Below are 25,544 nucleotides of genomic sequence, written 5' to 3' on the forward strand. Positions count from 1 at the left end.
TATCGTGATATATATCGTTACCGCACATGCTTCAAATTATATCGCGATATGGATTTTAGGCCCTACTGTGTGGTGATGGTGTGACATCACTGAAAACCCTTCAAAAGGACACATGACTTTCTTCTCCCTTTTAACCCATTTTCCAGAACTTCCTCCATTCTTCAAGAAAGAATTAAGAAGTGTGGAGGCTGACGAGGGAGGTACGGCCTCCTTGTGCTGCGAGTTGTCCAGACCTGGAGTGTCAGTGCTGTGGAAGAAGAACAGACTGCCTCTGAGAGCCAGCAGGAAGTACGAGATCAGGCAAGAGGGCTGCAGCTTACAGCTTCACATCAAGGAGCTCAAGCCTGAAGACAGCGGCAGCTACACATGCCATGCAGGAAGTGCAGAAACCAGCGCAAATGTGTCAGTGGAAGGTGTGTGAATGGCTGATTTGCTTGGTTTGTTTCACAGCATCGTTAATATCTGAGTAGAAAATCATTTCTGCATTTCTACATTTTCCTTCATTACTTTCAATCCATCTGCTTTTTTGCAGAGCTTGCACCATTTTTCCAGAAAGAGCTGCAGAATATGAAGGCAGAGGAGGGAAGTACAGCATCGCTGTGCTGTGAGCTGTCCAAGCCTGGGACATCAGTGCAGTGGAGGAAGAACAAGCTGCCTCTGAGAGCCAGCAGGAAGTATGAGATGAAGCAGGACGGCTGCCTCCTCCAGCTTCACGTCAAAGAGCTCAAACTCGAGGACAGCGGCAGCTACTCGTGTCAAGCAGGGACGGCTGAAACTACTGCAGCTGTAACAGTGAAAGGTCTGTGATTAAAGCCACTTACATGGTAAATGTTAGTGTTCACAAGCCCTTGATCACTGGGAACTAATTTAAAATTACTTTTGCTCATCTATACTTGTTAAAAACAAGTGGAGCAAACTTTACTCATCTTTTTACATCACGTGTACTTTCTATAACTTATTTGCCCTTACCTTAACTTTTCTTTTAATGATAATCCCTCAACCTTTTATTTTTGCCAGAGCTTCAACCTTTTTTCAGAAAAGAATTACAAAACATAGATGCAGAGGAAGGAGGTACGGCCTTATTGTCCTGTGAGCTGTCCAAGCCTGGGATATCAGTGCAGTGGAGGAAGAACAAGCTGCCTCTGAGAGCCAGCAGGAAGTATGAGATGAAGCAGGACGGCTGCCTCCTCCAGCTTCACGTCAAAGAGCTCAAACCCGAGGACAGCGGCAGCTACACGTGTCAAGCAGGGACGGCTGAAACTACTGCAAAAGTGTCCGTGACAGGTATGCAAAAAAGAATCCACCGTACAAACACACACGTTTCATTCTGTATGTTGCTATCTTACATTAGCCATTGAAAAGATATGTTATACGACTTTCTCCTTTTGTTTATGCCTGAAGTCTTGTACGTATCCTGTATGCATGATGACTTTTTCTCCAGAGCGCCCGCCTGTTTTCAAACAAGATTTGAAAGCTGTGGCTGCCGAGGAAGGAGGCACCGCCTTCCTGCACTGTGAAGTGTCTAAACCTGGATTATCAGTGCAGTGGACGAAGAACAAGCTGCCTCTGAGAGCAAACAGGAAGTATGAGATGAAGCAGGACGGCTGCCTCCTCCAGCTCTACATCAAAGAGCTCAAACCCGAGGACAGCGGCAGCTACTCATGTCGAGCAGGAGCTGCAGAGACAGCTGCAACGCTGACAGTGAAAGGTGTGTGCAGCAAGAAAAGCCTGACTTTTCCAATCATTTGGTAAAGCTCTGATATTAGTGCTGCCTTCTGTTATTCTATCTGTCCTATTATTTGTTATTCATAATCTTTTAGCTTAGTTTTTTAATAAACTCACACACTTGAAATATTTGTAGTTTAAAGAGAAAATATAGTGATGTGTTAGCGTGGTTCCTTATATATTATGAATTTTAAATTTCTTGCCTATTTCACCAGAGCTGCCTCCTTTCTTCAAGAGAAGATTACAAAATATAGAAGCTGAGGAGGAAAGCACAGCAGCCCTGCACTGTGAAGTGTCCAAAGCTGGGGTGTCAGTGCAGTGGAAGAAGAACAAGCTGCCTCTGAGAGCCAACAGGAAGTATGAGATGAAGCAGGACGGCTGCCTGCTCCAGCTGCACATCAAAGATCTCAAACCTGAGGACGGCGGCAGCTACACCTGTACAGCTGGAGGTGCAGAGAGCAGTGGGACTGTGACAGTAAAGGGTTTGTACACTGTGGTTTTAAACTCATCCACAGCAGACATTTACACAGTGAAACAATCCATTACATCTTCTTGTACATATTGTTCACTATGAGCTAGATATTAAAAACAAACCTTCCTTCCTCAGAGCTCCCTCCATTCTTCAAGCGAGGTTTACATAGCATGGAAGTTGAAGAAGGACGCGTGGCTTCCCTTTCCTGTGAACTGTCTAAACCTGCAGTCATGGTGCAGTGGAGGAAGAACGGGCTGCTGCTGAGACCGAATGCAAAGTATGAGATGAAGCAGGAGGGCTGCTTCATGCAGCTGCTGATGAAGGAACTCAACGTGGAAGACAGCGGCAGCTACACGTGCCAAGCAGGCACAGCAGAGACCAGCGCGACTGTGACAGTGAAAGGTTTGTGCATGTGTGCGTTTCAGCTGTATTCATGAGTCTTAGTATCAGTTTCTGAACTTCGTCTGTGGCACTTTAGCATTGTAAGCTAAATCATAGCATTGACCCTGTATCAAACTCTTTGTTGGGCTGTTCTATCCCACCTAGAGCTCGCTCTACTCTTCAGCAAAGAATTAGAAAGTGTAGAGGCTGAAGCAGGAGGTGCAGCTTCCCTGTACTGTGAGCTGTCTAAGCCCAGCGTATCAGCACAGTGGAGAAAGAACAAGCTCCCACTGAGGGCCAGCAGGAAGTACGAGATGAAGCAAGATGGCTGCTTCCTGCAGCTGATCATCAATGAGCTCAAACCTGAAGACAGTGGTAACTACTCTTGTCAGGCGGGAAGCATAGAGACCACTGCAACGGTGCAAGTAAAAGGTATGTTGATTTATTGCTGATCGGCGAGGTTAGAAGGTAAACACGCTCATGTCCGTTTTCTTTGTCCAGGACAACAACCGACTCCAGCAGAGGCACAACCTCCAACAATCATGCTGCAGGCAAAACAAACGACTCCTGCTCAGGAGACGCAGAGACCAGTCGTCCCAGTCGTCCCAGAGGGTAAACCAGCTCCTCCTGAGCCTAAAAAGAGGGCAAGAAAAGCATCAATTGCAAATTCAGAAAAAGACACGGAGCTTGTTTTTGACCTCAGACCGTCTGCGCTGAAGGATGATGATAAAGTCCAAAAGGACACTCAGTCTGCAAGAGCTGTAGAAAAAGGCACGGCTGGTGCACAGGACGCAGCACGTGGACAGATTAATAAAGTGAAGGACAGGGAGGTGAAGACGAAAGCTGATAAACCTGTGAGACTACAGGAGACTACAGACGACAGGGTTGACGGGAAGGTCGAGGAGCCAGCGAGGCGTTTGGAAAAAGAAACTGATGCTTTACCGGAGATGAAACAAACAAGACGACATACTGAAGCTGACCACGAAGAAGCTCAATCAGACAGGGCTTTGGATAAAACATGCTTTGAACAAAGGAAACGTGGAACTGAAAACAGCGCAGAGCAACTAGAAACACATTTGGCAAAAACAAGTGGAGTTGAGGAGAAGCAGAAACATCCAGCTGCAGGAACGATGAGCCAGGATGAAAAGTCTGCTGTGAAACCACCAGAAGGGTTGATTAGCAAAGAATCAATGAAAGATCAAAATGAAGGTGAACTAGACAAGACAGAAGGAGAGCCTTTGAAACCACCAACAAGATCTAAAGGAAAACTGACAGATGGAAAGCCACCAATCAAGTATTTACTGAAGGATAGTGAGGAGATCCTTCCTACAATGTTAAAGATGACACAGATCGATTCTGCAGAAGACAGCAAACAGAGAGATCGTCTGAAGAAACAAGTGTCCAAAGAGTCAGAGAGAGGAACAAAGCCAGAAAAGGAAAAAGAGCCGACTGAACCAGAACGGCCGCTAGAAAACGAGGATCCGTTTACTCATCCAAAGCCTCCTGTGAGGACAAGAAGCAAAGTAAAAGCTGTAGAAAAACAAGTATCACGAGAGGAACAAGAGCCAACAACAGGAGAGGTGAAAGTTCAAGACCAACCTATCAAACAGCTTCTAAAGCCATTAATAAAACAGGCCGAGGAGAAACCAGCATTTGAGAGGAACCAGTCAGCAACTGAGAAAGCAGAGCAGCCTCCATTAAAACAGCCAGTTAAACCCACGAGAAAAGAACCGGACCAGGACGTGAGACTGGCAGCGAAGCCAACGAGGGGGGAGGAAGAACAACAAACACAGGTGGCAGACGACGTTCCCCTCCTTTATATTTCTGAAGATGAAACTTTCTCAGAGGCTTTGACTGAGACACCAGCTGCCCACAGGGAGGTCCAGCCCCACGAACCCTTTGTTGAGATTGTTCTCCAGACGACAGAAGCATCGAAGGAGTCTCCGCCGGAGATCGATATCAGCCCCGAGGATGAACCACAAATGCAAGAGGCTGCAGTCAAGATCCAGGCTGCCTTCAAAGGCTTCAAGACACGTAAAGACATGCGACCTGTTTTTAAAGAGGTTTTTAAGAACCAGACAGCAGATCTTCATGGTACGCTCACTCTGACGTGTGTTGTCGAGGGAAAGCCGAGCGCAGTACGGTGGCTCAGAAACGGCCAACAAATTTGCAACGACCAGAGATGCAGGATTACGACTACAGATGATGGAGCATGCACAGTTGTGATCAAGAACCTGTTAAACAGCGACAGAGGAATTTACACCTGTGAGGCGGTCAATAAGTTTGGTGTGACCTCCTACAATGGAAACGTAACAGTGGTGCAAACCCCCCAGCCTGCTCCTGTGGCACAGAAGCCCGTACACCCACCTCTTGCAGCCATTACTCCTTTGCAGCTCGCCCCAACAAAGCCCGCGGCCCCGCCCAAAGACCAGAATGAGAATCTGCCACCGGGTCAAGCGCAGGTGCCCACGTCAGCAGAGAACTATGCAGAAAGCATGAACGTGTCGCTGTGGGAGGCCTACACGCTGACAGAGCATGCGCCTCAGAGACGGTCCTCTGTCATGGCTGCCAGCTCCAGTGAGTGACTTAGCTTTAAAAACGTTACTGGGTCACATTGAAGCACTAATGATTCGTTACTCTGCCTTCAACAGTGTCGAGTCCCTCTGATTATGACACAGCTCCCGATATGATGGAACCTGTTGAGATTTCCACAATCACACCGAGGTACCAGATAAAACATTTGATTTATTCTATGAATGTCATTTTGTTTGGCTGTAAAGATGCCAAAAAATATGAATATTGTCACAGGGAACCAAAACCAACAGAACAAGCAGCTCCGAAGGATGATAACGAGGAGATAACCCAACCTCCGAAGATGCTATTAAAGATCAAAGGTCAGCAATAGGGCTGGGCGATATGGCCTAAAATTCATATCGCGATATAATTTGAAGCACGTGCGGTAACAATATATATCACGATATATTCTTTTCTTCTGTATAACGTATTTTCCACACTATAAGGACTTAAAATCCTTTAATTTTCTCAAAAATCGAGAGTGTGCCTTATGTATGAATTCTGGTTCCTGCATTTCGGCTGCCGTAGTGAGGAGCTTCGCGGAGTAATCTGGGTCCTAAACTCCGTCAGCTTCAGGTCCCAAAGTCAAACGAACACTGAGAGTTAAAAACGGTCTAAATTCTTTCATCTTTAATTAAATCATCAGCGTTGCTGCTTTACCAGGTGTAACAATTAAGTTTAACATCCATGAAAACAGAAGTTATTAAATTTAACGGAGTTAGAAGTTAGCAGGAAGTTAGCTCGCTAGTTTCCACCTAAACATTTCATACCATGTTCTGACTGAGAGATTTCTGAAACTAATTCAAACGTACAGCTCTGCTATCACTGCCAACATAAATGAAGACAGAAAACTAAACAGCAGTGGCATTTGCAGGGTTACTGAAGTTGGACTACCTGGTATATAATGTTGTGCTACGTGATTGCTAGCGACACAGCTATGTTAGCATAACATTAGCACAGTGAAGCTGGAGGATGAACGCCAACTTTTTTCCACTCATTAAAAGTTAACGTGAGGGATTCTGGTGGTTATGGACAAATGCAATCGCATAGCAGGATGCTATACACGGGCCAAACTTCAGTCAGGAGAACAACTGAGATTATTCATCCACAATACGAGGTTAGTTATTAATATACTGCAACAACATGGGAACAGAGCAGCTGCAGAGAATTCAACATTAATGAATCGATGTTCCGGAAGTGGAGGAAGCGCAGTTTTTGGCTTTTTCATATTTCAACAGTGCTTCATCTCTTTGCTATGACTGTCGCCCGCCATAATTTGCAGATGATAATGGTTGTAGCCGCTGCGCAGTGTTGCCAACTCCTCAGTAAGGAAAATCGCTATTGGCTGTCCTAAAAGTCGCTAGAAGTCGCTAAATGACGTCATCACCTAATTTGCATAATTGGTCATGCTAATGTAATTGTAATCTATGTTGTTGGAGAGAGAAATAACATCGTGGAAGAGACATAAAGTGAGTAAAAAACGTCCTAAATGCATTTAGAGTTTATTTAGAACTACAAATTAAATTTATTTTAGCAATTATTGTTTTTTTTTAATGTCACAATTCCAACCCTGCTCCTTTACCCGGGTTTGGACCGGCAAAAGTGACCCGAAATAGGCACTCTGGTGGAGTTACTTTGTGTGTGTGTTTATAAGTAGTTTTAAACCTGATCCACAAAACAGCATAAGAGTAAAAGAAGAACTGACTGCGTTACAGCACCCGCTGCTTGTTGAGAGTAAAAGCGATATGCACGTCTTTTTTTAGCGACTTTTTTTCTAAAAAAAAGTCGCTATTTGTAATAGAGTTTTTTTAGAAAAAAAGTCGCTAGGGGGTCTGTAAACTCGCTAAATATAGCGACAAAGTCGCTAAGTTGGCAACACTGCCGCTGTGACGCTTTCGACCAAAACAGGTGCAGCTTGATGACATCATCAATATGCGCTATCGCGATAGAGCGGTATAGTCAAAATCTCTATCGTTGGCCAACTTTATATCGTTTCTATCATATATCGTTTATATCGCCCACCCCTAGTCAGCGAGGTTATTTATTCAATATATTATTTATGCAACTTTCTGAGCAGGTGTACTGAAGCTTTCCTCTATTACACATGTTTAGGGGCCCATGATAGTAAAATGAGGACACCATCTCCAAAACATCGCGCCCACACGCCCTTGGACAGCACCGTCTCCGGATCTGAGTCGGAGGGGGAAGAGGACAGACGAGAGGTGATTTATGTCGATTGGATGCACGTTATTGTCTATTTTATGTCCTTTTTAAGCATCAGTGGAACAAATCTGATAAAATAATATTGCACACGTCACAGCTGAGGCATAAATAATGTATTTGCTGTTTTCCTCCTCAGACGTCTGAAATATACGTGGCTCGAGCTCACTGTAGCCCTAACAGTGGCAGTAAGGAGAGTTTTATTCTGAAGGAGGGCCAGTTTGTAGAGGTCCTGGACTCTGTTCATCCTGACAGATGGCTGGTGAGGACCAAACCCACCAAAACCAACCCTGCTCGGCAGGGATGGCTGTGTCCAGCATACCTGGAGAAGAAGAGAAAGGTGGGATGTAGACATCCGCATGACAAGCATGTTGAAAATCTGTACTGTTAGTTTATTATTATATCAACAAAGACGTTGAGGATTTAAAAAAAGAAGCTTTTAATAGTTATGGCTGTCATTTTAAACAGGAGACCTTCCCTCAGCTGAGAGCACGTCAGGAGGATCTTGATGGAATTGGATGTACAGGAGAAGAGTACAGGAGAGGCCTGAGGTTTGTCACACTGCCAGATGAGCTTTACTAGTGTTTGGATACTGGATTATTATACTGATGAGGATTAAACTGTGTCAGAGTAAATACATGTATACATGTATGTTCATGCACTTCTACGATACCTTGGTGTTGGTCATCACAGCTGGTCCTGAATAATGTGATGAATCTATTTGTTTCTCTGTATCTTTAGTCAGTTGATCCAAGGCCTGATTGACGGAGAGGAGGAGTTTGTGAGAGAGATGAAGATGTTTATATCTCAGCAGCTAAATTTTCTGGACTCCAGCTGTCACGTCCCCGTTAACGTCCTCAACCAGAAAGAGCTCATTTTCAGGAACATCAAAGACATCGTGTTGTTACACGAGAGGTGATACGCACACGCTACATCAAAGGCGAAACGCATCAACGTGTCAAATCACAGTAACAGAACTCGTGTTTTCTCAGGTGTGTCCTTCCTGGGTTGAGGGAGTGTGCCACAGATGATGACGTGGCCATGCATCTGATCAAACACAGAGAAGACTTTGAGAAGTATCTGCACTACATGGTGGGTCAAGCTCAGGCAGAGGCCTGCATCGCCGACAAGGCCATCCAGCAGTTTTTCAAGGTATTCAGAACTGATTCAAGTATAAACATTTAATGCTGCTGAAACAAAGGTGTGGAGATCATACCATACCACCTTTATTTATAAAGCACTTTAACATAAAACCAGAGTTCACAAAGTGCTGTACATGCTAATAGCATAAGTAAAGAAAATTAAAATAAGATAAGATAAAATAAATAACTAAAAAACTAAAATAAATTGAAACATGTTAAAACAAATTGGGTCAACCCCTCTAATCAATGCCAAAGGCTTCAGTGAATAAATATGTTTTAAGAAGACTTTTAAATTCAGAAAGAGAAGAGGCCTAACATGCAAGGGTAGATCATTCCACAACTTTGGAGCAACTACAGCAAAAGCACGATCACCTTTAAATTTATACTTAGTTTTCGGTACCTTAAGGAGCTGCTGATTGGCGGACCTAAGGGAACGGGCAGGTGTATATGGTTACAGTAGCTCCGAGAGGTGGGGGGGCGGGGGCAGGCCATTAAGAGATTTAAAAGCAAATAAGAGAATTTTAAAAACAATCCTAAAATGTACAGGTAGCCAGTGGAGTGAAATTAAAATTGGGGTAATGTGCTCAGACTTTTTTGTTCCAGTTAAAAGATGTGCTGCAGCATTTTGCACAACCTGCAGGCGCCTAATGGACGCATCACTAACCCCAAAATAAAGTGCGTTACAGTAATCCAGCCTAGAAGTAACAAAGGCATGGATTACTGTCTCAAACTGCTGTTAGATCAGTCTAATGTGTTGTTGTTTCCTGGGATATTTCAGGAGTTACCAGAAGCTGGTAAGCTGGACGGTGCTGTTATGGATGTCCTTACATTCCTCCAGCAACCAGTGGAAAGAATTCAAACTTACCAAGCTTTACTAAAGGTCAGCATATAGATTTAATACCATTTAACATCTATTAGGGCTAATCTTCTTTAAAGTGTGTCACATGAAAAGTTCAACTTTTTACCTGCAGGAGTTAATCAAGAATAAAGCTAAGAGTGGCCAGAGCTGCTATCTGCTGGAGGATGCTTTCTCTTTGGTGTCCTGCCTTCCCTGGAGGTCAGACAACCTGCACAAGGTGTCTCTGATTGAGAACTACCCGGCTCCTCTCATTGCCCTGGGCGAGCCCGTGCGTCAGGTGGGCAAAAATGACTCGTACACAGTTTAGATCTGGTTCCAGCATGAAACAAGCAAACCAAAAAACTGTCATAACATTCTAGTTGTGCAGAAACACACAAATGATTTCGTGTCTTCTTCTCTTCAGGGATCCTTCACGGTGTTGGAGGAGACTCCAGAAATTAAGACCCCCTCTAGAGGGCATCAGAGACAAGTCTTTCTCTTCAGGGAATGCATCGTGCTGTGCAAACTGAAAAAAGACACCAGCCTGAACCGAGACACCTACATCTTCAAGAACAAAATGAAGGTTCGTTCTGCGTCGTACCACGCCGTACACTTACTGCTGTTCCAGTTCTTCATGTCGTCCTCCCACTTACTCGTCCTCCTCATTGTCTGCAGCTGAATGATGTGGAAATAAAGGAGACTGTGGGTGGAGACGAAAGGTCTTGGGGCTTGTGGCATGAACACAGAGGCTCCATAAGGAGGTACACGCTGCAGGGCAGCTCCACGCTGCTCAAACTGTCCTGGCTTAAAGACCTGAAGGAGCTACAGCAACGTTCCAGCCTGCCTACTAACAGTAAGTGTGTGAGTCCAGGTGCTGAACATCTAAATACTGTTTCATTCACTAACCCAACACGGCAACATTCAGCTCTAAAACGCTGGATTAAAAGTTATCTCAGTGATAAACAGTCAAAGATAAACTGATGATGTATATTTGTGTGTTTGCATCCACAGGTCCTCCAGTGTTTGCGTCCCTGTTGTCTGACTGCACATCAAAGATGGGACAAACAATCAAGCTGACCTGCAAAGTGTCAGGATCTCCAAAACCAGAGATCAGCTGGCTCAAAGGTTTGACAATAGACACATAATTATACTTCAGATGGTTGCATCTGTTTGATGTTTTATCAGGTTATTTCCCCTCATTCGCATACATGTCTCGTTATTTCTGTCGTCGTGTATCCACATTTTGCATTCAAAGTAACTTTGACTTATATGAAGAACATACTGTGCTGAACACATTTATTAGACGACCTCCTAATGTGAGGTTTACACCTGCCTGTACCAGCATCATGTTTATGCTTCTGTAATGTTAATCCAACATTTTTTAATACATTTGTGTTTTCTTGTTTTTATATCGGGTCTCTAGTAAATTTGTTGTGCACTTCATCACGTGCCAGTCCTGTCATCTAAACTCATGTTAGGTATAAAACTGCATTTCACCTTTTCCACTTTAAAATCAGCACAATATGTCTCCAAAAGTTGATTCTGTTCATCTGGATGTAGCTGTCATGCGGTGTAGTAGGACTCAGGCGCAGAGCAGAGTTCAGGAGAAAGCAACGTTTATTAACACAACCACCAGGTGCGGATATATACAGTGAGGGGAACGGGGGTCCTAGGTCCGAAAGGGAGGTCCGGGATTGGAGTCACAAACACGCTGGCTCTTCTTCTTTACAGCAGTAGAAATAACAGGTTAGTCACGGGTCTGGGGAAAGCTGTGCACAGGAGAAAATAAAGTTACACGGAGATCGCAGCAAATCTACAAAGCTTTAAAGGTTCGAGGCAGAGGTTCACTAACGTGTCTAGCATAATCATCCAGCGGTGAGGCTGTCTGCATCCCGGCCTTAAGAGTCCAACCCGTAATCAGAGCCTGATGAGATGCAGGTGTGTGCCAAGGCTGGGAGCCTGCAGTGAGCTCCGCCCTGGCAGGGAGGAGAATGTACACAAAACACATGTGGCCTTGTGGAGCTGGCCGGGCAGACACGGGGACCATGATAGTAACGTTTTGTGGGAGAAACGTTTCGTCATCATCCAGGTGACTCCTTCAGTCTCAGCTGACTGCAGGTTTCAATCTTATAAAGAGTACATATGATGACTGAAACCAGCCCACTGAGGGAACAATGGGCTGGGAGGTCAGTTCCTGATCATAATTATGCAAATTCTCTTCTGAAGAAGTCACCTGGATGATGACGAAACGCTTCTCCCACAAAACACTACGTCCAGATGAACAGAATCAGCTTTTGGAGATTTACTTTCCTGGATGATTGAGATGCATCAAGACAAACCAATATGTCATTTTTAGTTTCACTTTCAGGTATTACTGTGTTCCTGAAAAGAAAAACGTGTATTTGTGTGACATGTCACGGAGACATGAATAGCAGACTAGTTTATCACCACATAACTGAGTGTTATGGTCACAGTGATGAACCCACCTGGATTCTGATCTTCCTCCTAGATGGCCTTCCTTTGGAGGACGACCCACGTCACATCATCTCAGCAGACCGGTCGGGCTCCTGCAGTCTCATCCTGGACAGCCTCACTGCGGAGGACTGTGGAGAGTATGCGTGCTACGCGACCAGCTTCATGGGCAGTGCTGGCACTCTGGCTAAGGTGGTGGTGCAGGGTGGGTTACCGATCCGAGTTTAAGCTATGCTAACACTGGGGCTCGATTGTGCGCATGCATCAGCCGGCACGCAGCCTGTTTCAGTTGCTGCTGCTTTTGTGTCCTTACTTTAACTTTTTCTTACTTTTTTCTTTGTCTTTTACTTTGTATGTTAGAGTGTTTGTTTTGTCTTTTCAAACATGTGGATCGAGAAAGTTTTGCTTCTCCTTGTTGTCAGGAAACTATTTTGTATAATTTCTTAGTGATTAATAAAGTTTTGTGATGCTGATTTACTTAAAAACAAACTGTTTCACACACGTATCCATGATTGATCCATATTAGGAACAAATTTAGAAGTAAAAAACAAATAAACAATAAAAAATAATTATAATAAATAATAATAATAATAATAATAATAAATAATATATATAATATTATATCATATAATATAATATTATATATATATAATATAATAATTATATAATAATAATAATTATATATATAATATATAATTATTATATATAATTATATACACCTACTGCTGCTTTCACCATTACTTCTACAAGTAACAACAACAATAATAATTATTGTTTTTATTATTGCCTTTTGGTTATTATTTACAAAAATATCTTTTTTTAAACAGCATAAGCAACAAAATGCACAGAATTGCAATAAAAAGAAAACATGTAAATTAAACACTAAATGTAGCAACGTAGCCTTTAACCTTTGTGTTTAAACATATTCCCCTATACGTTATTTTATTTGATCATAGCTTAAACATTCTTTCTTCAGGATGACTTTAGCGTGATTTCTTGATGCTGAGAATTTGGATCTTTCTTTCCATTGTAGTGAGTTTTTCTTCTTAGGTTGACACGTGACACCTTGTCCGTGTCTTCCACCTGTTTTCTCGTCTTTCTCGTGGTCTGTTGGGCTTTTTCAATCAACTTTGTGTTTTTTATTTAAGCTGCAGTGATCTCAGGGGAAATCATATTCGTCGCTTTTTATTTATTGATTTATTTTTAAATGTTTCGTCACTCCAGTCGAAACAAAAGCTACACCTCTTCCGTCTTACTGCTTGGACCTCAGACAGCATTATGTAATTTTCTACAGTCTGACCTTATTCCTGCCTGAGAGGTGCGGGCTTCGTTCTTACAGCATAGTCACCAGTTTTGCCATTTCACATCTCTGCTGCTTTCTACAATGGGTGGGCGGGGCATGTGCAGATAGTGTGCAGATAGTATGCTGATTGCACAACGCTGCTGTGTCTGAATGATTTTGATTTACTAACATGCAACAACATACACCATGCACGTTTCATAAATCCAACTTTAATGTTACAAACTCTTTCGTTGTGTAGGGTAAGGTAACATTTCCCCTGAGAGCTCCGGAGTTACTCGAATAGAATAGAATAGAATAGAATAGAATAGAATAATCCTTTAATTGTCCCACAAGAGGAAATTTGGTTGTAACAGCAGCCAGAAAGACACATATACAACAAACAGGACACAGAACAGAAACATACAGTTTTTTCTTACATATTTACATCAAGGACAGAGGTTACTATAAACAGAGAACTGTACAGTTATTAAATAAACTAAAATTACAAATAAGAGGCAAACCCAGGTTGTAGTGTGAATACCTAGCTCTTATAATATTAATATAATAGCTGCTGCTTTTGGTTGTTTCTAGGCTAAACCTGATCTTTTCATGCTTCTTCTCTCCAGCTCCACCCAGATTCGTGAGTCGACTGGAAAGTGCTTGTCTCATTGAAGGAGAGGACATCGAGTTCTCCTGCTGCACGTTCACCACTCCGTTACCGAGAATTAGGTATCGCAGCGCCGACCGCTGTAGTCGCTTTACGATTGTGTGTTTCTGAATGCAGCGCTGCTTGCTCTTCACAGGTGGTTGAAGGATGGCAAAGAGTTGACTGACCAGCAGAAATACTTGATTATGAATGATGCACGGAGCGGGATGCTGTCTCTGACCGTCGTCAGGGCGACTGAAGCAGACATTGGGCAGTACGAGTGTGAGGTATAAAACGTGTGAACACAGCTGGTGTCGCTAATATCAGAGCTTTGAGATTATAAATGTTTTCTTTTGTTCAGCTTTGGAATGAACTTGGTGGCGTCAAGTGCAAGGCAGGTTTATGCCCCGCCTACGTCCCCCCGACTGACCGCGAGAATGACCAATCACAGGACTTACCTCCTAAAGGTATGACAGTCACAGCCAATGACGTTAATGTCCTCCACCTAGGATGGGAACTTTTTAAGTGGGGGGGGGGGGTCACACTGTCACTAGTTCAGCTGTGTTGGAGAAAGGGTGAAGCACATGAAAGGGTGGAGCACATGAAAGGGTGGAGCACATGAAAGGATGAAGCTCATGAAAGGGTGGAGCACATGAAAGGGTGGAGCACATGAAAGGGTGAAGCACATGAAAGGGTGGAGAACATGAAAGGGTGAAGCTCATGAAAGGGTGGAGCACATGAAAGGATGAAGCTCATGAAAGGGTGGAGCACATGAAAGGGTGGAGCACATGAAAGGGTGAAGCACATGAAAGGGTGGAGAACATGAAAGGGTGAAGCTCATGAACGGGTGGAGAACAGGAAAGGGTGAAGCTCATGAAAGGGTGGAGAACATGAAAGGATGAAGCTCATGAAAGGGTGGAGCACATGAAAGGGTGGAGCACATGAAAGGATGAAGCTCATGAAAGGGTGAAGCTCATGAAAGGGTGGAGCACATGAAAGGGTGGAGAACATGAAAGGGTGAAGCTCATGAAAGGGTGGAGCACAGGAAAGGGTGGAGCACATGAAAGGGTGGAGAACATGAAAGGGTGAAGCTCATGAAAGGGTGGAGCACATGAAAGGGTGGAGAACATGAAAGGATGAAGCTCATGAAAGGGTGGAGCACATGAAAGGGTGGAGCACATGAAAGGGTGGAGCTCATGAAAGGGTGGAGCACATGAAAGGGTGAAGCACATGAAAGGGTGGAGCACATGAAAGGATGAAGCTCATGAAAGGGTGGAGCACATGAAAGGGTGGAGAACATGAAAGGATGAAGCTCATGAAAGGGTGGAGCACATGAAAGGGTGGAGAACATGAAAGGGTGAAGCTCATGAAAGGGTGGAGCACATGAAAGGGTGGAGCACATGAAAAGGTGGAGCACATGAAAGGGTGGAGCTCATGAAAGGGTGGAGCACATGAAAGGGTGAAGCACATGAAAGGGTGGAGCACATGAAAGGATGAAGCTCATGAAAGGGTGGAGCACATGAAAGGGTGGAGCACATGAAAAGGTGGAGCACATGAAAGGGTGGAGCACATGAAAGGGTGGAGCACATGCCATTGTCCAGTCACCCTGTTCTTACATCACCATGTGACATCTCTTCCCTTCACTACAGTTCGGGTCAGTTTCACGTTTCCACCCTTCATTCATTTGATCCAGTTTACACCATTTCCAGACTTGACTCACGTTTCCCCGTTTCACACACACTCACATCATGAATAGTTCCACCCACCCTACCAGCTGTCACTAGATTCCTGAGCATTATGGCGTTGTAGTCTGCACTGTAGCTGCATGCCACAGAGTCGATGCCGTTTCCATTTGCACTGTGCAGCAAATGCAAAATCCTAACTATTAACTGTCATATATCACAGGAGATAAAACCACGTCAACATTTATTCACCATCAACCATTTCTTATTTGGCATGTCATGAAAGATGCACACTTCATATCCATACATCTCAGTATCTGTAACTACCCTTTACCAGCAAAATTATCTCATCCTCTCTAATACTAATCTAAAACCTGAGTCATTGTCTGTGAAGCTTCTCAGTCATCCAGGTCATCGTAGTCTAAGGAGCTTGCAAAGAAAAGCGTCTGGACTTCTTTAAGTTGCTTGAAGACGTTTCACCTCTCATCCGAGAAGCTTCCTCAGTTCTAGGGTCAAATGGTGGAGAGTCCCAGATTTAAGCCCTGTGGGAGTTTCCCCCAAGAGGGACATGGACCCCCTAATGATCCTCCACCTAATCGCACGAGCCAAGCTGTGTAAATCTGGGACTCTGCACCATTAGACCCTAGAACTGAGGAAGCTTCTCGGATGAGAGGTGAAAGTCCAGACGCTTTTGTCTTTGCAAGCTCCTCAGACCTGAGTCATTGTTCACTTGATCTTTTCTAATAACTGTAGAGCTGTAGTACGTCACCCTCTGCATGTAGGGGACGTCTGAAATGTTTTGGGGTCACATGGTGACCAAAGCTAACATTTGTTCTGTTGCCATAACGACGGGATCTAGTGGCTACCATTCAACATAGACACCATACCTTACTCCACAGCATCCCATGAGAAGACCCCGTATGCAACGTTTTGTGTGTTTCATCACATTTCCACTGTTCACAGAAGGCAAACAGATAAATATACAAAGCTTGGAAGTAGCTGTTACTCTATTATGCAGTGATTTTCCAACTCTGCTAGTTTTGCTACAGAATCCACACTTAAAGCAGAGCAATACCATAGAGTAGAGCCATCAGTGTAAGTATAGCATGTACGATCTACCAGCTATTGAGTATATATATATTTTCTGGACTGTTGACGCCATGTTTGCCCTTCCATTGTCCGTAACTTACGTATTTTCTCATCTTCCCTGTACTGGTCCCAAAGCAGGAGGCTCCTCACATGGACAGTTCCATGTAAGTCATCATTGTCATGATAACAAATAACCACTCAGCATCTCCCTCTCTCCTCTTGCCAACGCATGCCCAGCTAACTCTTCACTCCTTTGAACAAAAGATGGTCATGTGCTGGGCAAGTGTCACTAGCAGGGGGCATGTGTCCTGTTGATGTGGTGGGTTGGTAAGATCCAACCCAGAGGCTGAAGGTAAGGATCACAGCACATAGTTGCTGTTCCTGCGCTGTAAGGTAATGTACCCTACGTGTTTCCTTAACTTATTAATAACAGTAAAATCCTTTTAAAATTACTGCCATTGTTTTCTGTCTGAGTTGGTTTTGATCTCCATAGATCCCGACTCAGAGGGCTGGTCTGCTGCATTTGTGAAGAAATGGTTACAGGCTGATTTCAACCCAACTTCTATTGCAAGGATGCTTTTTCCTCCCGAAAGTCCTGAACAGTGAGTTCAGCTGCATGCACTCACATTCGCCTCCACGTTAAATCCTGATCATGTTTGAATGTGTTTGTCTCTGTTTAAGGGTTTACCTGTGAAACTAGATCTGAATTTTAAGGATTTACTGTGTAATAACCAGAGATGAGCAGTCCCGTTACTGTAATCTGATTACTTTTTTCAAGTAACGAGTAAAGTAAGGGATTACTATTGCAAAAACGGTAATTAGATTACTGTTACTTTCCTGTAGGAACGCTGCGTTACTGCGTTACTAAAACCGTGATTTTTTTGCGAGAATGTCTCATGACAGTGACGTAAGCGAGTGCGACGTTCGTGACAACAGCTGTGTGCAGATCAACAATGGATCATATATCGAGTGCAGAGAGAGTATGAGCGTGCAGCGTTTAAAGCGTGGAAATACTGACCTTACTTTGAGTTTGATTCCATAAAAAGTGACAAAAACATTAGTGTCCGTTGTGCGTGGGAAGAAAACTTCTTTTTACAGCGAAAAAACCCCTAAACTTCCAAACAAGCACCGAGTAGCTACGACGTAATGGGAAACTCACAGAGAAACTCGCGGATTCTTCCACTGACCGCTGCACACCTGCACCAGGGTAAACCTCCGCCTACCCCACTCCTGCTTTACAGGTGAAAATAGAGCAACAGGACCGCTAGTCTTTGACTTTATTTATTTTCTGCTGTGTTTTACTTGCGTCTATTTGAAAGACTGAGTGTAAACACAAAAAATATTTTATTTTATGTGCTGGAATGTGCAGAAAATAGGTTTAAATGTTAAACTAATTTCTTCCAGTCAGAGAATGTTGCAGATAATTAAATGTTTGCTTGATGCATAAAGTTAAAAGATTAAAACTAATAAAACAAGTTTTAAAAAGAGACTTTTCCATTTGATCACATTTTGTATGATGATTATGCAGAAAAAGTAGAATTGGGCTGAAAGATCTATCACTTTATCACCTATTCAGGTTGTAAATCGTGTTTTTAAAAAGTAACTAAGTAACTAATTACTTTTGAAAATAAGTAATCAGTAAAGTAATGGGATTACTTTTTTGGGGAAGTAATCAGTAATTAGTTACTGATTACTTTTTTCGAGTAACTTGACCAACACTGGTAATAACTGTGTCCTTAATCTAATGTTTGTCTCCAGCACTGAGGGTGGTGCTGATGTGGGTCTTTATGGCCCCACGTCAGCCGATCCAGCAGCACAGCAGCCCGTGTGTTACCTGGAGGAAGAAGAGGAGATCTACATCTCAGAGCAAATACAAGAAATTGCAGATGGTATTCTTGCCTCCTGCTCATAACATGCAGAACAACATCACATTTACATGATTAGCTCATTAATCAAATGTCTTGTTTAGCTCCTCCCTCTATTCAGATACCCATCGAGGACCTGTTTGTAGAGCCGGGTCACCCATCGACATTTATAGCCATCATCACAGGAAGACCAGCACCTAAGATAAAGTGGTACAAGGTATGAGCAGAGTTTTTTGGTCTATATCAACTCTTCAGAAGGTTGTAACAGGGAATCACAAACCGCTGGTTTCAATCTGAAACTGCTGCTTCACATTAATAGGACGAAGAGGAGCTTGCAGCCAATGAGAATGTGAAGATGGGACAACATGGTGCCCGCTGCTCATTAACCATCGTGTGCACCGAGGGTGAGGACAGTGGGATGTACGCCTGCTTCGCTCACAACAGCTCTGGTTATGCATCGTGTCAGGCTGAGCTGACAGTAGAAGAAGGTAACACGGAGCTGCTCGTCGCTGTGCATGTTTGTTGTTTCCAGCACTGGGATTAGTTGCAGCTTCAGTTTCTTCCCTGCAGGACTCCTGGAGTTTCAGGAGAGAGAGCTGGAGCTGGGAAAAAGGAGGAAGCTGTTCTCTGTCTACGACGTCCACGATGAAATTGGACGGTGAATCTGCATTTTCTCTTTCGCATTATCTTTGCCAAGATTTCATGTGCAATAAATCATCTTTCTGTGTTTTAGGGGAACGTTCGGAGTGGTGAAGCGCGTCGTCCACAGAAGGACCGGGGAAGTCTTTGCTGCCAAGTTTCTGCCTCTGCGGAGCAGCACTCGGACCAGGGCCTTCCAGGAGAGGGACCTGCTGTCCCGCCTCGCGCACCCCCGAGTGGCTTGTCTGCTCGACTTCTTTTGCACCAGACGCACTTTGGTGCTGATCACAGAAATGTATCCCACCTCTTATGTGTCACAGTTAATCTTCCCTGTGTGTTTGACCACATATTGAAGCTGTGAGTTCTTTAACAGCTTTCTAGCTGCTGTTCTCACGGGCTTCTGGATCATTTATTACTGAAAGGATCGGTCTCAGAGAAAGAGGTATATTTAATTTACTTTATTAAAGGATTTGAGTCGTGCAGAAAAGGTGCATGACACGTGTTGTGTCTTCTTATTTCAGATTCAGTCATTCATACAGCAAATTCTGGAGGGAGTTGGTCACATTCATAGCATGAACATCCTGCATCTGGACATTAAAGTGAGCGCCCTGCTGCTGTCAGCATTGCATTATTTACTCTTCATGAACTTATCTACTTTTCACGAAGTTTCTTTTTCATATTTCTTCCTTTTAGCCTGAAAATATCCTCATGGTGTATCCCCCAAGAGACGAGATCAAAATCTGTGACTTTGGCTTCTGCCAGGAAATAGACACATCCAGGCACCAGTACAGCATGTTTGGGACGCCTGAATTTGTTGCCCCAGAAATTGTTCACCAAGAACCAGTAACTGTGGCCACTGATATTTGGTGAGTTTAACGGCTACTTGTATTTTAGATATCAATCAAATACTGTATATTTCTCTACATCCAGATGCAGAACAACCCTCTAGTTTAATACGGAGATTTAAATAAAAGTAAACGATTATTTGCAGTAGAGCACAAAAGTTAAACGTTTGAATGATTTGTGTCTTGTCAGGGCCGTGGGGGTGGTTGCGTTTCTCTGGTATGTATCCTCGCCTTTTGAAAGCAATGTTGAAATCTTAAAAACACAGAACATCTTAAATGTAATGACTCTTAAACTTTATGTGGACAGTCTGGTGTGTCGATGCCCGTTTGTGGGCGAGACTGACCGCGCCACACTGCTGAGGGTGGGGGAGGGGACTCTGAACTGGGCCGCCCCTGATGTCATGTACAGGAGCCCAGAAGCCAAGAACTTTCTCCACACGCTCCTTCAGCCCGACCCAGAGTAAGGAAGCGCGTTTGGTGTTTCACGTGGGCTCGTGAGATATTTTTAAAGTGCAAATGACAGAAAGTACCCTGTGTAGCTGCCCACTCGTGACACAGAGAGCTTCGACTGATGCAACTTTATTCGCTCCTCTTTAAACCACCGACAATATGGCACCGTGAAAACTATAAAGATGCACAAACAAATACCATAAACATTCAAGTAGAAAGTGCAGAAATGTTCACATTTTACTATAGAAAATTATTTTGATTAACTCAAATAGTGACACTGACATAAATCAATAGTTTTTAAACTATTTATGTTACAGCATTTAATAAAATGAATTAACGACAACCTTTTTGTCTCTTAAATACATAAACAATTAGGGATGCACCGATACCGATACTGGTATCGGGGCCGATACTGTAAAATGTGTGTGTACTCATACTCGTAAAAGTTAACCGATACTAACTTATTTCATTAATCAGAGGGTGGCATGTCATTTCTGTTGTAGTTTTTTAGATTGGCCACTAGGGGGCCAATTATTATTTTATTTATTATTTATTTTATCATTTTTTATATTTTATTATTTATTTAATAATAATAATTTTGTTTGTTTGTTTACAATATGGACACTCTGCAATAATTTAAAAGTTTATTTTATTCTCAAACCTAATTTGTATTTATTTTATTCCAAACAGAAGTGTTTATTTATTATTCTGAAAGCTCGAGACAGTGCCAATAGTTCAGTGATATTTTGTTAAATTACAATGTGGAGACTCTGCAATAATTTAACAGAAGTGCTTATTTTTCACTTGAAAGTTTTTTTGTGGTCATTTTTATTAAGATTTAATTTTTTATCGGCAGAGAATAAAATAAAACCTGTCTTCCAATTCATTGCATTTGTGTGTGTGTGTGTGTGTGGTAGAAGTATCGGTTTTTGTACTCTGTATCGGCAAGTACTCAGATCCAAGTATCGATATTGTATCGGTTTGAAAAAATTGATATCGTTGCATCCCTATAAACAATCATTCGCATCATTAAACCTCTTTCTGCTTCCAAGGGTGCTAATTATGCAGAACCAGCTAGCCAACCTCCTCCATGCACATCTCTTAGCCAGTCTTTCCACACCACAAACAAATGACATGCAACACAATAAAAAACAAATTCAACCACATTGAGTAAACTTTCAAAGTTATAGCATGTGACAGATAAATAAAATACATAGTTTGCACGAGTATTTTCAAAAATAAACGTTTTTACTCACTCTGAAGTGTTTGTGTCGTTCCACTGAGAACAGAACAGGAAGTCTGACACAATAAAAGAGAAAGTGCTAAGGTACTCTTCAAAATAAAAGCACAAAGTAAAGTGGCTTTGCCAAAAACTGATTGCTCGTATTTAAACTGCTATAAGTAACTTGTTGGGCTATAATATGTGAAACATATGTTAAACGCATCCCTCATGGATGACATAAAGTCATATTGATCCACAAACAACATTCGTGTAACAAGGTAGAAGTCTTTGGCAGCGACTTTTATATAACCTTTTTTTATGCAGTTAAAAAAATCTCATTAACATTAAAAATGTATTTTGTCAGAGTAAGCTGGCCAAGAGGAGAAGAAATAGCAGCAAATATGACAATAGTTCAGTAAAAATATTTTAAACGAGGATAAAGGACCGGATTGGTTATAATGTAAGTACAATAACACAGAGCTGTAAAGATACTTGAAAAAACAGATAATTTTTTAATTCTATATATAACCCCTTTGTAAACGCTGTTCACCGAAGTCTATTTACCAACATACATAATATTACCAGGGTTTTAATAGTTTTGCAATTTTCATTAGTTTTTATTTTTATTTAGTTTTGACTTCAGATTTTCAATTTTATATCAGTTTTAATTAGTTTTTACCAATTGTTTGCTAGTTTAGTTTAGTTTTTATTTTTTTGAAAATCCTTAGTTTCAGTTTAGTTTTGATTAGTTTCAGTTATAGTTTTAGTTGTGTTTGCAATAATTAAGTGTAACAAAATCCCAGTTTCATCATATCAGTCATTCTGCTCATCCTTGGGTATGTTGCTATTCCAGCTACCATACTGCACCCTGGACAGGTCGCCTGTCTGTCGCAGGGCTAACACGCAGAGACAGACAACTCACATTCCCACCTATGGGTTCTTTAAATAAATAAATAAAGGCAGATGAACAACCATTGATACCAGGCAACTATAAAATGTATATCTTGGCCCCAATGAGACGATTAACTCTTGCAGCACCGGGTGTTCGTAATTGTGGTTCAAGTGAATTGATAAACTTTTTGAAGGTAATTGACTCACACAGTTGTGTAGATATCCCTGTCCTGTTGTCTCGGGATGCATCACGCTGCCTTGCCTGGGGTTAGCTTCTGTTTTCTGGGGATGAGGGTTGAGTGTGCTCCCTTACCTTCTCAAGCTAAGCTAGGTTAGCCTTCTTGTGTGAGCTTTTCAAGTGCACTTTAAGGTGTGTGGGATTTTATTCCCTTTAGAAATGTCCCTCATAATTTGTCTGTTTCCACTACAAGACACTTGCTTTATCCAAAACACAGTCATATTCAAAGTAATCCCAAATTGGACTCTGGCTCCCGACTTTTCCTGACATGATTCTGCGCGTGGACGGAGCAGCAACACAGACGACTCAACTAACGTGCTGCCACCTGCTGGCATAATGAGACACAGCAAGAAAAAAATCTGTAAACTAAACTTCATTTTCACCCTTGACTCTTGTATGACACGCACACATCAATGAAAACTAAACACATTTTTGCTATAAATTCAGTTAATTTTAGTTAGTTTTGTGAACACTCATTCCAGTTTTAGTTAGTTTTCCTTTTTTTGTTTTTATTTTTATTTCCGTTAACGAAAATGTTTTTTCACTTCTAGTTTTCGTTATTTCGTTAATGATAATAACCTTGCTCTGAAGCAACGTGTTTGTGTCGTTCCACTGAGAACAGAACAGGAAGTCTGACACAATAAAAGAGGAAGTGCTAAGGTACTCTTCAAAATAAAAGCACAAAGTAAAGTGGCTTTGCCGGCATTTACACCCTGTGTCAGTGATGCTAACGCTGCTAAGCTTCTTATAGCTTCATTATGTTGGATCCAGTTGCTTTGAGGTGAAACAGAGAATGTCTCTGATGTTTCTGTACGTAGGAAGCGACCGTCTGCCTTCGAGTGCTTGGGCCATGACTGGATCCAGGTGAGGTCATATCATCAGGTGTTTCCTTTAAACTGTGAATATCAAACTTACTGAACATTGGGACTGTTGTCAGGATGAACATGCAGGAGAAGACACGGATGAAATCAATACAAGGAGTCTGAAAGCCTTTATTTCAAAAAGGAAGTGGCAGGTGAGTTCCTGCTGCGGCTTTAATACCTGCCTGGATGGTTTCCTGTAGCGTTAAACATCTCGAGTTCGTCTGAGCGTGCTCTCTTTCTCTTCAGCGTTCTCTGACATGCATCGGGTCAGTGCTCACGCTGAGGCCCATTCCCGAGCTACTAGATGCTCCTCTCAGGGTGACGGCAGTAACGGTGCCCCGAGAGCCCCAAGAACACAGCAGCACCTCCCCCAGCAGCGGCTCTTCGTCGGAGTATGACGAGGCTGACTCCTGGGACTTTTTCCAGCAGTGCAGCCAGACTGAAGAGGAAGAGGAAACAGAGGAAGACTATGATCCTTTAATGGAGAGAGCACAGATCCCAGATCCTTTTCCCAGCTTCCACCGGGATGGAGAAGAGGAAGGGGATTTGACTCTAGACGAGGAAGAGGATGGGGAGATAGTAGGAAGGAGGACTGTATTAGAGCGGAGCATGAGCAGGCAATCGGTCGCATCATCGGAAGCATCGTGTCAAAGGACGCCTCAGAGGGAACGTCGGTTCAGCAAGGACAGCAGTCCATCGCTCTACCTGTCGGATGGGGATGAGGGTTCGGGGAGCGACGGAGGTCGTATTCCTCGGGGAAGCGTCATCCGAAGCACTTTTTATAGCAACTCTCACCAGCTTTCGCCGTTGTCTGCCAGACACATGACATTAAGGGACAAATTTCAAGCTAAGAAGCAGGAGAGGGGCCGCAAGCCACTCAGGAGGAGCTTCTCAGGACGCCTCAACGAGCCTCTTATTGAATACGTGGAGGACGAGACGGAGACCAGCCGTGGCCAGAGACGGGCGTCCGTTCAGACCGCCATGCAGAAGTCCTGCTCGTTCGACAGCGGGGTGGGTTTCGCCCACGCTAACGCACCACCTCACAGAAGGAGCAGGTCTCTGGATGAGTATTCACGCCGGTCTCCCACTTCACCCAAACGTGCGAACGCCGGTGAAGAAGAAGGGTCGCAGAGCCTAAAGGAAGATTTTACAGACGATGACGTGGCTGGGACAAACCTGCTGACCATCCCGAACTCTCAGCGAGCCACGAGGAGAGGCTCCGTCACTCCTGTGCAGGTGAGGCAGACTTTTGGAGGAGCCTCTGTTCCTTCGAGCTCAGACCAAGCACAGACAGAGGGAGAGGACTTTGCTGGCTCCCAGGGGTCTCTGGCTGAGTCTTTTATTTTGGAGCATGGTGGCTCCGAGTCTTCGAGTAGGCTCGGCTCCAATGAAGAGCTGAGTCACGGTCGTCTCAGAGGGAGATTCAGATCAGGAGACGGCGATGATGATCAGGGTGAGCGCCTCATTGCGCCATCGCCTCGCTCTTTCCAAGAAGTAAAACCCCGAAGCTCGTTTCCCCGGGCACCACCACGTAATCGCACACGCTCCAATCCCAACCTGTCCACAAACAGAGGTCAGCTGGGGACGCCGCTAATGCCGAGCCCCAGTCCCAGCCTCTCGTCTCTGCAGGCTCCAGAGAGGCCTCCCAGAGCCCGGGACAAGAAAGAGGGTCACAGCCTCCAGAGGCACGCATCTGCTCCGGCCCTCGAAGCTCGACCGCCTGCAGGAAGGTCACCAAAACTGGGTCTGCTCAACATCTTCCGCAGGCAATCCTGGACTGGCCGTTCCTACTCGCATCTGGAGGACGCAGAGTTAGGACCGACTCTGGGCGAGATCATGAAGCCTGACACACCCACCATGTCTCTGAGGAAGAGGATGAGAGCGTCAGCCTCAAGTCTGACCAAACTGTTTTCCAGATCCTCCAGTAAAGAGGACGTGAGTGAAGGAGGTGAGGCGCCGCAGACACACCTCAGTATAAGCACTGCGCTGTGTTGCTGTTGTGAAAAGA

At 43.6% G+C, this 25,544-nt stretch overlaps 1 protein-coding gene across 1 annotated transcript in view; it reads left to right on the forward strand.

Moving 5' to 3' along the window:
• obscna (obscurin, cytoskeletal calmodulin and titin-interacting RhoGEF a) overlaps positions 1-25,544 on the forward strand; it is a 60,053-nt gene that overhangs the window by 21,700 nt on the left and 12,809 nt on the right. The window contains exons 32-69 of the mRNA XM_087836203.1: positions 147-413; positions 533-799; positions 1,018-1,284; positions 1,442-1,708; positions 1,941-2,207; positions 2,333-2,599; positions 2,744-3,010; positions 3,080-5,155; positions 5,230-5,302; positions 5,387-5,472; positions 7,265-7,374; positions 7,512-7,712; positions 7,841-7,923; positions 8,114-8,287; positions 8,365-8,524; positions 9,293-9,394; positions 9,486-9,650; positions 9,777-9,935; positions 10,028-10,205; positions 10,364-10,477; positions 11,862-12,029; positions 13,733-13,835; positions 13,910-14,039; positions 14,114-14,219; positions 17,017-17,125; positions 18,282-18,412; positions 18,493-18,605; positions 18,708-18,876; positions 18,959-19,046; positions 19,122-19,322; positions 19,409-19,469; positions 19,549-19,626; positions 19,721-19,893; positions 20,063-20,089; positions 20,180-20,332; positions 23,492-23,537; positions 23,611-23,688; positions 23,783-25,484. Of these exons, the coding sequence (XP_087692329.1) occupies positions 147-413; positions 533-799; positions 1,018-1,284; positions 1,442-1,708; positions 1,941-2,207; positions 2,333-2,599; positions 2,744-3,010; positions 3,080-5,155; positions 5,230-5,302; positions 5,387-5,472; positions 7,265-7,374; positions 7,512-7,712; positions 7,841-7,923; positions 8,114-8,287; positions 8,365-8,524; positions 9,293-9,394; positions 9,486-9,650; positions 9,777-9,935; positions 10,028-10,205; positions 10,364-10,477; positions 11,862-12,029; positions 13,733-13,835; positions 13,910-14,039; positions 14,114-14,219; positions 17,017-17,125; positions 18,282-18,412; positions 18,493-18,605; positions 18,708-18,876; positions 18,959-19,046; positions 19,122-19,322; positions 19,409-19,469; positions 19,549-19,626; positions 19,721-19,893; positions 20,063-20,089; positions 20,180-20,332; positions 23,492-23,537; positions 23,611-23,688; positions 23,783-25,484 (9,186 nt within the window). The remainder of the gene's footprint in view (positions 1-146; positions 414-532; positions 800-1,017; positions 1,285-1,441; positions 1,709-1,940; positions 2,208-2,332; positions 2,600-2,743; positions 3,011-3,079; positions 5,156-5,229; positions 5,303-5,386; positions 5,473-7,264; positions 7,375-7,511; positions 7,713-7,840; positions 7,924-8,113; positions 8,288-8,364; positions 8,525-9,292; positions 9,395-9,485; positions 9,651-9,776; positions 9,936-10,027; positions 10,206-10,363; positions 10,478-11,861; positions 12,030-13,732; positions 13,836-13,909; positions 14,040-14,113; positions 14,220-17,016; positions 17,126-18,281; positions 18,413-18,492; positions 18,606-18,707; positions 18,877-18,958; positions 19,047-19,121; positions 19,323-19,408; positions 19,470-19,548; positions 19,627-19,720; positions 19,894-20,062; positions 20,090-20,179; positions 20,333-23,491; positions 23,538-23,610; positions 23,689-23,782; positions 25,485-25,544) is intronic.

Source organism: Neolamprologus brichardi, chromosome 23, assembly GCF_056152115.1.
Source record: "Neolamprologus brichardi isolate AB-2024 chromosome 23, ASM5615211v1, whole genome shotgun sequence".
Classification (NCBI taxonomy): Eukaryota; Metazoa; Chordata; class Actinopteri; order Cichliformes; family Cichlidae; genus Neolamprologus; species Neolamprologus brichardi.